Here is an 18,432-nt window from a genome sequence, read left to right as displayed (position 1 = left end):
GTTTGGATGTGCTCTCCCACCTGTTTCTCCCTAGTCACACACACTGATACTGCTGCCTTGTCTCTATCAGTCTGACCCTGTCCCCCACTGTCACAAAGAGCGAGGTAGTGGGTAGGTAGGTATGCTTTCATCCAGCCTCCCAGCACACCTGCTGCTCAGTGTACACAGACACCCCACGCACTCCCCTGGAGACAGGCCGCTAGATAATAACACAAAGTCAGGCCCATGCATTCTGCTTATTAACTGTCTGTCTGTCTCTGAATTCTATCTCTCCTCCATTTCCTCCTCTTTCTTTTCAATGTGATGACCAATTTACCACCAATATTGCCTGTGTGCCGCTTCTCTCCACTCAAACACAATCATCACTGTTTTGTCGTTTCTGATCCTCCGTTAACAAAGGAACCCTAGTCAAAAAATCCTATTTGATTCCCCCAAAAAATATCAAATTGAAAATCCTGTCATATTTTGGAACCTATCCTATAGGATATAATCCTATATGAGTCCAATAGGACTGGTTCCAAAATCTGATAGGATTTTTCTATTAGTCATACTGCAAATGAACTTGCAGCCTTGAATCACTCCCATATTGTGATAGTGTGTTGTCACTGGTGTGAGTAGGCAAAGATATGGAGATTGTACTCCGGAGAGACACAGGAGAGAGACTGTTCCTCAGTTTACTGGTCTTTAATCTTGATTACAGTTTAACATAAACGTTCCGGTGTCTGCGCCATATTTAGCTGTGAGATTGTCCAGTAAAGCTGTATTTGTCCATATAATGTGGTCTGAAATAACAATGGATAGAATAATATCAATACTATGGCTTGACAGGTTATAATAAGTAGGCAGGGCGAATGAACGAGCTGCTGCACAGTCACTATGGGAGCTCTTCCTAGAGCACCCGGTTAAATTGTGCATAAGGGCATTTTCTTAACTCTGTAAATGGTTAAACTAGTGAGAAATATATTGTAAAAAATCAGCCGAAATTGAAATGTTGATTTATTTGGACAATATGTGTTACTACATTACACAACCTCATGTTTTGACCATGTCAAATTGAGGGTAATTACACATCCTTTTACCTCCCCTAGTCAAAATATCCTATAGGATTAGTGATTTTTCCAATAGAATCCTATAGGAGTCCAACAGGACTGGTTCCAAAATCTGATAGGATTGAATCACTCCCATATTGTGGTGGTGTGTTGAAGAGGTTGAGAACCAATTATCACTGGTGTGAGTAGGCAAAGAAATTGAGATTCCGGAGAGACACGGGAGAGAGACTGTTCCTCAGTTTGCTGGGCTTTAATCTTGATTGCAGTTTAACATAAATGTTCAGGTTTCTGTGCCATATTTAGATGTGTCCAATAAAGCTACATATTAGATTATTTAAGATTATTCTTGCAAATTTCCTGTACATGGACAGTATGTGTTCTGCATTATACAACCTCATGTTTTGACCACATCGAATTCAGGGTAATTACACATCCTTTTTACCTCAGATTAGTGTTATTATTATAAACATTTATAGTAATCACAAATCACAATCACACAAAATCGATTGCTTAAAATGGATCAATATCACTGGTTTTGTACCATTGATTTTGTCATACTTGCCTATAGCAGTTTTAGGACTTAGAATTGTACAATCATTTTCAAACTGAAATGGCAAGGAAAATGTGGGGTGCTCTGTATAAAAGTCGCTGGCCTCACACAAATACATGGATTTAAGTGTCAAACTATCACTCAAATAACAGCCAACTCTAGTCACTGTTGATATCCTATGGCAGGTCATGATTCGTTAAAGTTAAATAACAAAGCAATTGATTTGTTTGCTTCCCCATTTCGGCAGCATCACAAAACTTCCGACATTCTAGAATTTAGATGACTGTCTTCAGCAACTTCTCTTTAACCAGTGATATATGAATTATTATCAGATTCACTGTGGCCTTTGAATAATGTTAATTTAAACAGTGCATACACAGCAAACGTTTGCCCCCGCTCTATTAATTTCAACGTGATATCAATATGAGTGATTGACAAATAAGTGTTGTGTTTCTCTTTCCGTTTTGGCGACCCTCAAATCAAAACGCATCACTCAAATGTAGCTGGTTGTCTTCAGACGGTTTTCCTCTAAGTGATGCAAACAATATTTCCAGTTTCCATGTGGTTTTTTAGTTGTGTTAGTTTCAACAGTGTATACAACCTGATTTCCCCCCATATCAATATGACTGATTAAATGCCACTTGTCAAAACAACATGGTTTAAGGTGCTCATTTAAAAAAATATATAAGTAATATGATTACTATTGTGGCACATGTACAGTGAGGGAAAAAAGTATTGACTGACAAAGACATGATCAGTCTATAATTTTAATGGTAGGTTTATTTGAACAGTGAGAGACAGAATAACAACCAAAAAATCCAGAAAATTTTATGAATTAATTTGCATTTTAATGAGGGAAATAAGCATTTGACCCCTCTGCAAAACATGACTTAATACTTGGTGGCAAAACCCTTGTTGGCAATCACAGAGGTCAGACGTTTCTTGTAGTTGGCCACCAGGTTTGCACACATCTCAGGAGGGATTTTGTTCCAACTCTTCTTTGCAGATCTTCTCCAAGTCATTAAGGTTTCGAGGCTGACGTTTGGCAACTCGAACCTTCAGCTCCCTCCACAGATTTTCTATGGGATTAAGGTCTGGAGACTGGCTAGGCCACTCCAGGACCTTAATGTGCTTCTTCTTGAGCCACTCCTTTGTTGCCTTGGCTGTGTGTTTTGGGTCATTGTCATGCTGGAATACACATCCACGACCCATTTTCAATGCCCTGGCTGAGGGAAGGAGGTTCTCACCCAAGATTTGACGGTACATGGCCCCATCCATCGTCCCTTTGATGCGGTGAAGTTGTCCTGTCCCCTTAGCAGAAAAACACCCCCAAAGCATAATGTTTCCACCTCCATGTTTGACGGTGGGGATGGTGTTCTTGGGGTCATAGGCAGCATTCCTCCTCCTCTTCCAAACACGGCGAGTTGAGTTGATGCCAAAGATCTCGATTTTGGTCTCATCTGACCATAACACTTTCACCCAGTTCTACTCTGAATCATTCAGATGTTCATTGGCAAACTTCAGACGGCCCTGTATATGTGCTTTCTTGAGCAGGGGGACCTTGCGGGCGCTGCAGGATTTTAGTCCTTCACGGCATAGTGTGTTACCAATTGTTTTCTTGGTGACTATGGTCCAAGCTGCCTTGAGATCATTGACAAGATCCTCCCGTGTAGTTCTGGGCTGATTCCTCACCGTTCTCATGATCATTGCAACTCCACGAGGTGAGATCTTGCATGGAGCCCCAGGCCGAGGGAGATTGACAGTTATTTTGTGTTTCTTCCATTTGCGAATAATCGCACCAACTGTTGTCACCTTCTCACCAAGCTGCTTGGCGATGGACTTGTAGCCCATTCCAGCCTTGTGTAGGTCTACAATCTTGTCCCTGACATCCTTGGAGAGCTCTTTGGTCTTGGCCATGGTGGAGAGTTTGGAATCTGATTGATTGATTGCTTCTGTGGACAGTTGTCTTTTATACAGGTAACAAACTGAGATTAGGAGCACTCCCTTTAAGAGTGTGCTCCTAATCTCAGCTCATTACCTGTATAAAAGACACCTGGGAGCCAGAAACATTTTTGACATGGGTTTTTCTGGATTTTTGTTGTTGTTATTCTGTCTCTCACTGTTCAAATAAACCTACCATTAAAATTATAGACTGATCATTTCTTTGTCAGTGGGCAAACGTACAAAATCAGCAGGGGATCAAATACTTTTTTCCCGCACTGTATGTGTAGGAAGTACATTTTATGTTTATGTTTTAATATATAATTATTGATTTGGACACTTCAAAACTGTGTTTTGACATTGGGCTATTTATCAAAAGTTATTGTCAAAGGGAAGCAGCGACAGCATCATTTTCAACTTATGTTTTAGGAATATAAATGGAACTTTCAACATTAATTCCCATTAGTATTCTACTTATTTAGGTAAAAACTGTTGAATGAGTCCAAAAACATGACGATGTGATTGATTTATTTTGATGATCTACCAGAAATCATGAAAACGATTTTGACATGCCTATAATAAGGCATATACAGTATATTTAGCAATAACGAACAAGATAAACATTTCTCATCTGCTATAACAATACAGGGACTAAAACATTATATACAAATGGCTACAACTTAGCTAGCTAGCTAACTAGTCAGCTGATGGGCAAAATGTGGCTAACAGTAGTTTCTTAGTTAGCATAATAACAAGTGTATAAAATGCTGGCCAATGAATTAAATATGACTAAAACATTGAAAACTTAATCAGAAAACATAAGGAAATACTGTACTCACAAAGTGAAGGATGAAACTGTTAGAATAATAATGTTAGAACCCAGAGATTCTATCCACAGCCACAGGCGGCAAGTTTAACTTAGTAGTTAATTAACACTGCTAGCCTGTGCTAGCTGTGACATCACCAGTCACTCTTAAAGGGACAGGTTTTCTTAAAGGTGAATAAAACAGACATAAATATAGAACAGTTGTTTATTTTTGTTTTAAAACATTTGGGGGGTAGATATACACCACTGTTCAAAAGTTTGGGGTCACTTAGAAATGTCCTTGTTTTCGAAAGAAAATAAAAAATGTTGCCCATTAAAATAACATCAAATTGACCAGAAATGCAGTGTAGACATTGTTAATTTTGTAAATGGCTATTGTAGCTGGAAACAGCTGATTTTTAATGGAATATCTACATAGGCGTACAGAGGCCCATTATCAGCAACCATCAGTCCTGTGTTCCAATGGCACGTTGTGTTTGCTAATCCAAGTTTATCATTTTAAAAGTCTAATTGATCATTAGAAAACCCTTTTGCAATTATGTTAGCACAGCTGAAAACTGTTGTGCTGATTAAAGAAGCAATAAAACTGGCCTTCTTGAGACTAGTTGAGTATCTTGAGCATCAGCAATTGTGGGTTCGATTACAGGCTCAAAATGGCCAGAAACAAATAACTTTCTTCTGAAACTCGTCAGTCTATTCTTGTTCTGAGAAATGAAGGCTATTCCATGCGAGAAATTGCCAAGAAACTGAAGATCTCATATAAAGCTTTGTACTACTCCCTTCACAGAACAGCGCAAACTGGCTCTAACCTTCACTCCCAAGAACAGTGCAAAAAGAAAGCTATTTTATTGACTTTTTATATCACAAGTCAAACAATAGAGGCTATATCCTCCTTGCTATAATATTTCCTTTTCCTATAGCCAATATATGAGAGGAAAAGTCTCTTTCGCTGATGACGCCGAGCACAAACACCCCCAAGTTATGAAGGCTTATATTTGTCTTCTAAATGGTTTCAGCTTGGCATTATTAACGTCAGTCAAGACCATCAGTCACTATATAAAGGTATTGCCACACAGACATACAGAGGTGTAGGATGAATGAAATGCATGTTTATGAAAGGTCAGTCCCATTATTTCTCTAGGAAACTTCCCCTTGGTGCATTGACTGTTCCAACCCCATCCATTATTATTTTGTATTTTTATTTATTTGCAACAAAGGGAACAAGTGATAGACAACAGTACAGATAAAAACAAATACAAATAAAAAAACGGTGTGCAGGTGTGGTTGGAAGCCCAAGGGCTTCTATCAAAACCACATCACAAAAAAAACAATATACAATATATAAGTACCAAAATAAAAGGTTTGTTAAAACTGATAACAAAACCTACTAATTATAAATGTATACAGTAAATAAATTAATCAGTAATCATGAAACAAATATTTTCTTTATTTAAATGTGTGTGTGAGAGTTAGGCTGTATGGAGGAGTAGTTTGGTTCATCAGGCTGACCCCCAGTCTTCGCTTGAAGTTATTGAGGGATGATGATGTTTTGGCAATATGAAGATAAGTATTCCAGAGTATGGTACCTCTGTATCTGATATAGAATTGACTATGTGAGGTGCGGCAGTGGGGAGGGTGAAGGTTATCGCAGTACTCGCCCAGACAATATTACAGTAAATGTGATATGGGTAATTTAAGCTATAGTATAGAGTTAGGAAGCAAGCCTGATGAACCAAACCACTAATCTTTCTGATGATACCAACAGATTTAATCACTTTGCTGCAGACAAATTGAATATGATCTTTCCAGGATAACCTTTCATCAGTTAGAACTCCGATTAATCTAGTGGATGGGACTTGTTCCATTTCATTCCCACCAATTGAGATTCTGGCTCTTCTTTTTACAATATTTCTTATTCCTACTAGTGAATACAATATAGTTGGATTTTTAAACATTTTTAAACATCAACCCTTTCTTTTTTAAAGATAATTTGTTTATCTGGAACCATTCAGAAAATTTGGCCATGCCTGAATTGGCTTCATTAATTAGTGAATCAAAATTATTGTCTGATAAAATCTAATTGGTATCATCAGCAAAGAGAATGGGAAGTACGGTAGAAGACACAGCAGCAAGGTCATTGATATAGATTAGGAATAGTAAAGTTCAAATTATTGAACCCGGTGGCATGCCACAGGATATTTTGGCCCTGGTAGATGCACAACCATTTGCATAAACACATTTGTTCTCTATCATAAACATAACTATATAGCCAATTCTATGTATAATCATGAAAACCGTAATAATGCAATTTAGAAAGTAATATTTAATGATAAACCATGTCAAACACTTTGGATAAATCTAAAATGATGCCAAAAGCATATTCATTCATTGTGATTCAGGGCTGTAAAGATTTTATCCACAAGTTGCAAAAGAGCCATATCTGTGGAGTAGTTTTTATGAAAACCATATTGGTGCTCATATAGAATACAGTGTTGAAACCATATTGGTGCTCACATAGAATACAGTGTTGATTTAAATGTTTCAACTTTCTCTTATACACCAATTTTTCTAGGATTTTAGAAAAACATGGTAGTACAGATCATTTGTAAAAGATCTTGGATCCCCAGATTTATAGAGGGGTATAACTTTGGCAATTTTCAAATCTTTAGGAACAATACCAGTTTGCATTGATTTGGTGAATATATACATTGGAGGCTCAGTAAATGAAGAAGACTCTGATTTCACCAAAGAGGTATGTGATGTTACCTTTTTTTAATTCTTCAATTAGTCGTGGCAGCAGCATTTTTTGAGACCGGTTGTAAACCAAGGTTTCCAGAACCCATCTACTGCTCTCTTACAGTATGTGGTTTAACTAAGGGAAAGCAGTGTTGAAATACAGAATTGAAATATGTGAGAAAAGTCTGGTAAGCAGACTCCACATTGACCTGATTATAAACATTTTCCCATGAATTATCATCAATCAACATCTTAAAGCACTCACAATTACTTTTGTTAAATATGTTACCCTTAATGCTACTAATCATTCCCATCTGTTGATTTCCAGTATAAAGTATGTCAGTGAGTGGTTCTCACTTTTAAACAAGTTTATGTTGTAGTCACCCAATAGAGAGAAGTCAGATAATGAACAAGGTTGTCATGATTTTTAGGAAGACTGCGACATTTCAAATGAAAGGTAGAAAATAAGCTCGTCTTGGAATTAGATAAACTGCTATGCAGGTTGTTAAATTGCTTCACATTATAGTAATCACAAGTGATAGACTCATCTCTGGTAAATCTCAGGAAATCTGAATCTGGATCACAATCATTATATGTATTGTTCGCTTCATTAATATCTAATGGGTTAAAGACCATGTTATCAGGGTGGATAACCTGCCCAACTAAGAGAGATACACAGTCAGAATCATCCAGAGAATGGAACGGAAACATAGAAGTGCATGTCTCACATGTCCAATACAACCATACGTGTGTTAGTTTTATCAATAAGGGTGCACTTCCTATGGAATGCACATTGACACAGAAGACTTCAGAGGGTAATGGCATTTAGAGCAATGTGTGTTTTTGGTCGTGAGGTTAGGTGAAACACATTAACAAAGTAGAGTAAATGTGTGTGTGTGTGTGTGTGTGTCAAATCAGTTGACTATAGCAGAGTCACTTGCCATAGGCCTATGAGAGGGGGGGTGAACGACCAGCTGATCATACTTCAGGTATGTGATGTTACCTTTTTTAATTCTTCAATTAGTCGTGGCAGCAGTTCCTTTCTTTTGATGTATACCTTTTCGGATAAGTTTTAATTAATTAAGATTTTGGTTCCCTTCAGGCACTTGGCTCTCCTGAGAATCTCCTCCTTGTCTTTGAACCTGAGTAGTTTCACCACTATAGATCTGGGCCGTCCATCGGGGAAGAAAGGGCCATTCCTATGCGGCCTCTCCATCTCCATGAGTTTAGGGTCCAGTTTGAGGTGATCTGCCAAGAGTTTCTTGGCCTTGACTTCTGTGTCATGACACAGGTTCAGTCTTTACATTCTCAATTCCATCGATTAAAATGTTATTGCGCCTCGATTGGTTTTTGAGGTAGCCTCCTTTGGAAGAGTGCTTATCAAGTGTTATTTGAAAATTGCGAAATCCTCTGACATGGTTTTGAATGCAGTCTGGCTGGTGACATTCACTCCCTTTAGCTCCTTCACCTCCGACTGTGTAAATTCTAACTGTGTTTAATATCCATTACATCCTTAAACAGATCATCAACCATTTTGTTGGTAGGATCCATAAAGAGTTGCAGGAAGGACTTAAAGTTATTTTCCTGCAGATCTATTAGATCTTTATAGAACTATTTTCGTTGATCGAGTAGTTCATGGAGTGTAGTCCTTGAAACTTTTTTATTCCGGCGTTTTTCTATCTACTATTAGCCATGCTGTAAGCTTGTTGTGAGCTAAAATGAGTTCGCAAACACAACCCACACCCCGCCTCCCGAAAACAAGCTCCGCCAGTGAAATGGCAAACACACACAAGCAACACACACTTGATCGCACATGCACCAGTACGATAAACAGAGAGAAGGCGGAGAACTAGCATAGACAGTGGTAGGAGCATTCGCTTACCCAGGAGCATTCCCTTACCTACCGAACGAGCAGCGTGAACGAGCCTGTCCCATTGACAGGGCGACATGAAAATGCAGTGTGATAGACTTATCCAGAGGCACCCTTATTCTGTCTCACTCTCTGCTTCTCCCCTTCTCTCCCCTTCTCTCTCTCTCTCTCTCTCTCTCTCTCCCCCTCTCTCTCTACCACGCTCTCTCTCCGCACTCTCTCTCTCTCTGCCGACCCCTTCTCCCTCTCTCTCTATGCCCCCCTATCTCTATTTCTCTTCTCCCTCTCTCTCTCTGCCACCCCCCTTCTCCCTCTCTCTCTTTCTATGTCCCCCTCTATCTCTCTCTCTCTCTCTCTCTCTCTCTCTCTCTCTCTCTCTCTCTCTCTCTCTCTCTCTCTCTCTCTCTATGCCCCCTCTATCAATCTCTCTCTCCCCTCTCTCTCTCTCTCTCTCTCTCTCTCTCTCTCCCCCTCTCTCTCTCTCTCCCCCCTTCTCTCTCTCTCTAGCATGTCAGCCAGTAGAGGATTGCCCAGGAAGGAACTCCCCATGAGACACAATGCTGTGTGCCACAAATCCCCCAACGCTTAGAGACTGACAGACCTGCTCCTCAAATCCTTCATGCACACACAACCATATTCACAAACATATTCACAACCATATTCACAAGAGGGATAATAGCAGCTATGTGTCTTCAAAGCATAAATGCTAATTAATCTGGCTTAACGTTCCATCTGATTACAATGCAACAGGAACATATTTCAGTCTGTTCAAAGGTTTATTGGCTGGGGGAATGGATTGTGAATCTGCTGGTTGCAGGCATTAGGCATCATTGCAGGAATATTTTAAGACCGACAGTGCAACTCTAGTGTAGTTTCAGCACTGATAAAATAGGGTGGTAAAACTGTGAGCAGTAGGATATTTGTTTGGACCGGAGCAGTCAACAGACCCTGTCTCAATGGTAGCATAAACGACCATATGGAGAGTCCTGGAGAGAACACTTTACCAACATAAATCTGGCCACTGTATCGATCTGCTGCTTAGCGGCTGCAGTAACGCCTGGAGGGGTGGCAGAGGCAATTGATTCTGAAAGTGGCTGTATGAGGCTGATGCTGATGGCCGCTTCCAGCACTGGGAAGTAGAGTAGTGACTTTGGGCTTGTTTTTTATGAAGGTGTTGGAATGCTGAAATATTGACCAACTACAATGCATTATGTGCTGGAGCAGAAAAAGCTTGCGCACCAGTGGGAAGAGGAAGAGGAGGGGTGTTTTATTTCCGAGCCCATCTTTCTCCAGTGATCATCCCCTGTGTGATGGCTTCATGATTTATAATAATGCTCAGTGGAGGCTCCGCTGAGGCACTTCCGCTCGGCACCGCCGGCCTTGGTGAGATGCACCGATTAGATGCTCAGTGGAGGGAAGTTTAGAAACCGCTTTACAGCTCTGTAGAAGTTAGATACCAACAAACAGGCGGGGGCAGCTTGAATGCAAACCATCAAACAGGAGAGGTTGCAGCACAAAGGGGGAAAGAGGCAAAGCCACACAGTCGACAGTCCAATCGGCGGGGGTTTCTCTTTTATGATAGAGCCTAATTTCCTTGTAGGTTGACTTCCTAATTAATTCCCAATGCACATTGGGAGGGAGATAGCTAGGGGCCCAGTATTGGCTACAGAATAGACACATTGTTAATCCCAAATGACATGGGTCTGTACCAGCTCACCTGCTAATCCAAGCTGACATTCTTTCTCTCCAAGCTTTATCTTTCCATCACTCTATTGTTTGGTTTAAGTCATCAGAAATATTTCAGATTGAAGCGAGCACTCCATGATGAGCACACTAGATGAGAAAAAACTCAGGCCTCTGAGGCTAGCCTTTCAACTATGTATCTTCAAAGGGCTTTTGGTCTGACATTCAGTCCCACCAGCTTCAACGACAGACACACGGCTTCTTTATATGACGTCCGGCACGTCCACTGTGATGTCCCACAGAAAGACATTCCCACAAATACACCAGAGGGGAAACATGGCGAATAACACATTAAGAACGTGTGTGTGATGTACAATGCAGACAACTGATGGGTTTATGAATATACCACTTAAAATGGTGTATAAGGAATATTTATTTTACAGCATTTAGTATGATGATAACTTGCCGGTGTACTGTACGAATCTGGAGGACTGCTGCTGTTTTGTAGACTGAAATTGTCTTGGACAGGCAACTCAATTTTACATATAACAAAACCAGGAGTATCATAAACTGCAACATAGAAAGAAGAAGGGAGGCATTTTATCACAAAGGGAGAATTAACTTCAAAGGGACTGAGAATGTCCATGTGGAATATAGGCATGAAGATAAATAATTCATGGATAATTCCTCCACCAGAGTAATGTGCTGACAGAATTTGTCACACACTGTATGAATACATAAGTTGTGTGTTCGCAATCACGTGGTTAAGGTCTCTGCACTCAGATGGTGTGGTTTCTATTTGCTGTTGCATCAAGTGAAACTGTGTAACTTACACTCACTTCACGGTAAATTAATAATAAGGCAGTTTGCCTTGAGAGGGAAAATAGAGGAGGCTTGATACTGCTGCTGGAAAATGTATATTTCCTGTCTCTGACTGACTGGAAGTAGTAGAGAGGGGGGAAGGAGAGGGGGAGGGGAGAGGGGGAGGGGGAAGGAGAGGGGAGAGGGGGAAGGAGAGGGGAGAGGGGGAAGGAGAGGGGAGAGGAGAGGGGGAGGAGAGGGGAGAGGAGAAAGGAGAGGGTGAGGGGAGTGGAGAGGGGGAAGGAGAGGGGGAGCGGGAGGGGAGAGGGGGAGGGGAGTGGAGAGGGGGAAGGAGAGGGGGAGGCGAGAGGAGAGTAGAGAGTGAGGGGGAAGGAGAGGGGGAGAGGAGAGGGAGAGGAGAGGGGGAGGAGAGGGGGAAGGAGAGGGTGAGGGGAGTGGAGAGGGGGAAGGAGAGGGGGAGGGGAGAGGGGGAGGGGAGTGGAGTGGAGAGGGGGAAGGAGAGGGGGAGGAGAGGGGAGAGTAGAGGAGAGAGTGAGGGGGAAGGAGAGGGGGAGGGGTGAGGGGAGTGGAGAGGGGGAAGGAGAGGGGGAAGAGGGCGAAGGAGAGGGGAGGGGAGGGTGAAGGGAGAGTAGAGGAGAGAGTGGGGTGGAGGGAGAGGGGGAAGGAGAGGGGTGAGGGGAGTGGAGAGACTGAAGGAGAGGGTGGGGGAGGTAGAGGGTGAGGAGAGGGTGAAGGAGAGGGTGGGGTGGGGTGGAGGGAGAGGGTGAGGGGAGAGGGTGAAGGAGAGAGTGGGGTAGAGGGAGAGGGGGAAGGAGAGGGTGAGGGGAGTGGAGAGGGTGAAGGAGAGGGGGGCGAGAGGATGAAGGAGGGAGTGGGGTGGAGGGAGAGGGGGAAGGTGAGTGGAGTGGAGTTGAGATGGTGAGGGGAGTGGAGTTGAGAGGGTGGGGGAGTGGAGAGGGGAAGGAGATTGTGAGGGGAGTGGAGAGGGTGAAGGAGAGAGTGAGGGGAGTGGAGAGGGTGAAGGAGAGGGTGAATGGGGGAGAGGGTGAGGGGGTGGAGAGTGTGATGGAGAGGTTGGATGGGGGAGAGTGTGAAGGAGAGGGTGAGGGGAGTGGAGAGTGAAGAAGAGGGTGGGGGAAGAGTGTGAAGGAGAGGGTGAGGGGAGTGGAGAGTGTGATTGAGAGGGTAGGTGGTGGGAGAGTGAAAGGGCAGTGTAGGCTGTGCAGACAGTCTCAAAGCTGTTCTAAAAGTCTGTCCTGCTGTCAGTCTTGGGAGGATGTGTCTTTAAGAGCTGTCATTTAGATGGAAAGAAAGGCAGTCAGCAGCAACAGCAATGTGGTTGTTGGAGGGCAACAGGCAACTCTATAGTAGATGTTGCCACTCTAACAATGTAGGACTCTTTTCAGACTCATCACAGCCTTGTTGTCTGAGCTTCTCTCATTGACTTACAGAAATGATGTGCTCAAGAGGAAATTATCAAATTAACTAAATTATTTGAGGATGGTACTTGGATTAGATTTTCACCTGCAGGGACAGCAGAGTTTGAAAGTGAGACTTGGTTACAATGTGTTCTCTTGGTTAACTTGGCTTGCCTCTGTTAACATCTACCTTCTGGTTGCAATGCCTCATTCAGTTGTCTCGTTGTTGTAATCATGTAGTTAATTAGACCAATTGAAATATGCTACTTAGACCTCTGGAAAAATATAATATGTGTTATACCAGACAGTGTTAAACCACCTGAGATCAGAATACATCAGTACTGAGTCCAAAGTAGGGACAACTATAATGTCTGAACATCAGGTGAAACATTTATAAAGACCTGCATGGTTTCAGATGCACACATTGTTTATTGAGTGCAACATTGTGTTTTGTACCACCAACTAACACATGAAAATCTCTGGATTTGGGTACACTGCGTTTGAACTGAACAGTTGGTGAACCAATAAATTCAAATGTATAATTTAGCCTACAAAATCACGGCTGCATGTTTTCCTGAATGTGTTGTAATTAGTGTGGTTTTATAGTGATGTAAAGTAGCAGAACAGGATCCATTCATACGAGTGAAAAAGGCTCTGTCTATGTAGAGAGCCCCTCTAATGAAAACAAAATGCTAAATACGCTTTTGAGTGGAATAAATTCAGCTCTGCTGGCGTGCTGAGAATGTGTTCATTTTCCTCCATTTTATGGAACTGTTTGCTTTCTCCAAAGGGAGGCCTCGTCTCAAGGTTGTTTTATTTCTCAACTTTACTCAGTGAATGTTGCATTAATCTTACTCTTATGTTTCAATCCCCCACCTCCCTTCTGCTTTCATTATTGTGTGTGTGTGTTTATGCGTGGCTGTGTGTGTGCCGTTGTGTGTGTGTACATGCACTTGTGTGTTTGCATGCGCTTTCATGAGTGCTTCAGTGTGTGTGTGTGTAGGCTAAGGTCTATGCAGGTCTGGTACATTAGCTTTTATGGTGGACTAATTTCAAACTAATATGGGCCCTGCTCTGCTGCTGCTGCTCTGGCCACATCCTCTAGGGACTGCCTCAGCAGGATGGGGACTAACTCATGGGGACTAACTCATGGGGACTACCTCAGCAGGATGGGGACTAACTCATGGGGACTAACTCAGCAGGATGGGGACTAACTCATGGGGACTACCTCAGCAGGATGGGGACTAACTCATGGGGACTAACTCAGCAGGATGGGGACTTACTCATGGGGACTAACTCAGCAGGATGGAGACTAACTCATGGGGACTAACTCAGCGGGATGGAGACTAACTCGTGGGGACTAATTCAGCAGGATGGGGACTAACTCATGGGGACCAACTCAGCAGGATGGGGACTACCTCATGGGGACTACCTCATGGGAACTAACTCAGCAGGATGGGGACTAACTCATGGCTACTAACTCATGGGGACTAACTCAGCAGGATGGGGACTAACTCAATGGGACTAACTCAGCAGGATGGGGAATACCTCATGGGAACTAACTCAGCAGGATGGGGACTACCTCATGGGGACTACCTCATGGGAACTAACTCAGCAGGATGGGGACTAACTCATGGCTACTAACTCATGGGGACTAACTCAGCAGGATGGGGACTAACTCATGGCTACTAACTCATGGGGACTAACTCAGCAGGATGGGGACTAACTCATGGGGACTAACTCAGCAGGATGGGGACTACCTCATGGGGACTAACTCAGCAGGATGGGGACTACCTCATGGGGACTAACTCATGGGGACTAACTCAGCAGGATGGGGACTAACTCATGGGGACTACCTCATAGGGGACTAACTCAGCAGGATGTTAATTTTACAATGTAAACAGTGATTACTCTCTCTCTGCTAAATTTACCTGGAGTCAACATAGAAACCCCGGACTAAATGCAAGTCAGGGAATCGATTAATTTTACAAATAATGTTTGTACATTAACTACTGTTAATGTGGCGGGACTTACAGTGCATGAACCAATGAGGGTTAAGAATTCTATTTTAGTAGTCTATTGGCTCAAAATAAGATGTGATATACCTGCACATTAACTATTGTATGTTCCCACAAACTGCACACCTGTGTACTGTCCTCAGTAAATTGCCTTAAAGGAATCCAATCTTACAAACACATCGGCAGGTAGTCTGACGGGTAGGAGATTTGGCCCATTAACCGAAAGGTTGCTGGATCGAATGCCCAAGCAGACAAGGTAAAAATCTGTCGATCTGCCTCTGAGCAAGGCAGTTAACCCCCAACAACAACAACTACGTCCCGTTCACCAATGACGTGGATGTCGATTAAGGCAGCCCCCTCTCTGATTCAGAGGGGTTGGATGCATTCAGTTGTACAACTGGCTAGTTACCCTCCTTTCCTACCCCCCTCTTTTTCTCTACTGTAAGACTATCTGTGGCACGGCAGAATATCATATTAGATGTGGATTGGTTGTCATGCTGTGAGAACAGTCATACCATATTAAGTGAGAGGGCCTTTAAGTATGATTTCTCCTAGACGGGGAGAGAACAGGGAGAGGCGTCTCCAACAGTGATTGTGTGTTGATAAACCATTCGGTAAGGCCTTCAGTCGATGTGGCGATGTCGTGGATATGCTATTAAACCTGGCTTTCCTCTTAAATCACATCACAAGTGGGATTAGATGTTGGCCACTCTAAGTGTCATAAGCGAGCTCCGAGGGCTTTGTTGAGGACATGACAAACGAGCGCATAAAGTCAAGTGGTGCGTGAAGTACGGGAGACAGAGATGAGAAAGTGTCCTGAGGAGGGTTTTGTATCCAGTCTAGAGGAGACAAGGCTGTTTAGACCTTCTACTTGAACTGCCCTCTGCTGCTGCTTGTGATGGACTCCTTATTGTGGACACTTTATTATTGATCAGGATCATTTAATCTTTACCTGTTTTATTTGATTGGTTGAGATATATTTTACTTTTGCTGTCTCATAACAATAACATATTTCTCTCTTTCTTTCTTTCTTTCTTTCTTTCTTTCTTTCTTTCTTTCTTTCTTTCTTTCTTTCTTTCTTTCTTTCTTTCTTTCTTTCTTTCTTTCTTTCTTTCTTTCTTTCTTTCTTTCTTTCTTTCTTTCTTTCTTTCTCCTGCAGCCTGAAGAATCAGATATGTGTCCAGTGAATCTTGAAGAACAAAATAATCCATTGGATTGATGTCAGACAAGCTGTGGTCAGCTTGCCCCGCTTTTTCTGCCTCTGCTCTGCTTTCTCTCTCTACCACACACACATACATACACACACACACTCTTTCTCTCTCTCGGTCTGTCTCTCTCTCTCTGTCTCTCTCTCTGTGTCTCTCTCAGTGGCCCTGCTGGCATACAGTAGGAGAAAGAGGGGTTTTTGTAACACTCCAGCTCCACAGCATCTGTCTCACCTGTCAACGTAAAGCTTCTGCAGAACTCTTCTCATTTTAGCTGTGTGATCATCAACATTCCACATTCCGCATTCCACATTAACAGATTTTCAGTACGTTTAAAGACAATTGTCCAAGAGCATAAAGGTTGATCGGGCAAAGGGGTGGTCTTCTCAATGCATGATGAAACAAACAACCTGCAACTTCATGCTAACTATGCTTTTTGCTTTAGTTGTGTTAGAGAGAGGAAGACTCTCAGTGGCATTTTGACTTGAGGAATAAATCGTTTTTTTTTTTTTTATTTACCTCTGAAATAGAATATGTATAAGAGATAACTTATATGTAAGTAATATATTGTTTTTAGATTTATTTATGAATCATTTATTTTAAAATTTGTATTTGGTTTGCCCTCAGAATACGTTTTTTTCTTTCAGAATAATGTATAACATTATAATAATGGTTTAATAATTGGGTCTATGCTATATATTCCCATCCAATCTTACAATAACATAATATCCCTGGTGGACAAAAGGTTTTGTTGGCAATAATAATGACAATTTGAGAAATGCCTTTGAACATAATGGTATCGTGCACAAGTTGCTTTATAAATACTACAGTCAAAGTTTTTTTAAATATTTGTATTTATTTTGGGAATTGATCTTTCTGCGTCTCTAGCAGTCATGGAAGGAGAACCTAGATAGGGATCTATGTTGTCAGTGTTCCAGATCTCAACATGTGTTCTCTGTTCCTCCATGTGGTTTTGAGGTTCAAATGTGGTCTTCGTCTCAGGGAGGTCCCATTGATTAGTATTGTTCAGATTCATGATTCATGATTCAGATTCATGATTCAGATTCAACAGAACTGTTTTAAAATGTTACTACGTTCATGTTCACTGAATTCATTCCAAAAAAGCCTTTTAGAATGTGTAAGAAATACAGCCAATTACAGTCAATTTGAATCAAACCATGTTATTCTGTAATGGTGTTATGATGATGTCTTATTCAGAGATGGAGAGTATTTAAAAAGCAATCCAACTTTAATATACAACCTTATTTCAACCTTCTGTAGCAACTCTTTCATTCTAATATGTTATTAGAACATCAAAGCTACGTTATAACAGTGGTTCCTGTTGCCATAGCAGGTGTTTTATTAGGAATGTATATTTGTTCTTACTGTTGTGGATTAAACAGTTTATTGGTAATTGGGAAAGCAGATGTATCTGTATACTGATAGAAGAGGTTTTTATTATCCTGTCAGTACAGTGCAGTCAGTGTCTGTCGACAGCAAAGATGTGTTTAATCAATAGCCTTGATAAATAACTTTAAAGGTATTTTTGTGCAAATTTATAAATAACTGATCTGTTTGTTTTGAAATTACCAATGTCTAGAATTGTTACACCAATTGAAACCAAGCCTTTTTCCTTTTTTGATAAGACTTCAACCGTTTTAATTTACTGCTTACGCAAAGAAAACCACACCACAGCATGTTCATGGGCATTAGAGGGATGGAGAGAGAAATTTAAAAACATACAACAAAACATCCTGAATTGAACACCAACTGAAGCTGGCTCAACTGAGAGCCATCCGCCTTGTGAGATGCCACAGGCAAAAAACAACAACTAATGTACAAAGTGTTTTTAATATTACAAGCAACTTAAGATGTACTCTGTGGACGTATGATTTACTAATTAATGCAACTCTGCGATCCATTGAATTGCTTTGCTCAGCCCCAAGTCACATTCTGCCCAACTTTTGCATTGGATCTAATGTCTCTCCCTTGATCTCCAGAGGAACACCACCTCTCATACACCCTACTCTCTTTGTGCTATCTCTGGGTTATGTACTCTACTGTGTCTGAAAAACAATAAAAAGACACTTGCAACTATACCATACCACCTGTCCAGTCGTGTTGCTTTGTTCCGCCTATGTTTTCCTCCGAGCTGGCATTCTCATCGCCAAAGTTAACATGCTCCATTTCTCAAAGGAAAGTCGATAGTTCACAGTTGACTGAAGATAGAGATTTCCTGACTACTGTTGTCATCCTCTGCTGTATTCCATATCAGTATCAGGAGACTTATAGCAGTGGGCAATAAGAGTTACTA

At 41.6% G+C, this 18,432-nt stretch overlaps 1 protein-coding gene across 1 annotated transcript in view; it reads left to right on the top strand.

Annotated features, from left to right (window-relative positions):
* The window catches only part of LOC311144764 (zinc finger matrin-type protein 4-like), a gene marked incomplete at its 5' end in the record, with an annotated part of 162,115 nt that extends 145,593 nt beyond the window's left edge, over window positions 1-16,522 (top strand). The window contains one exon of the mRNA XM_084180867.1: window positions 16,073-16,522. Coding sequence (XP_084036993.1) covers window positions 16,073-16,100 — 28 coding nt within the window. The 3' untranslated portion in view covers window positions 16,101-16,522. The remainder of the gene's footprint in view (window positions 1-16,072) is intronic.
* Window positions 16,523-18,432: the final 1,910 nt, after the last annotated feature.

Source organism: Coregonus lavaretus (genome assembly GCF_964263955.1).
Source record: "Coregonus lavaretus genome assembly, chromosome: 17".
In the NCBI taxonomy this organism is placed as follows: domain Eukaryota; kingdom Metazoa; phylum Chordata; class Actinopteri; order Salmoniformes; family Salmonidae; genus Coregonus; species Coregonus lavaretus.
This window is presented reverse-complemented; position numbering and strand designations above follow the sequence as displayed.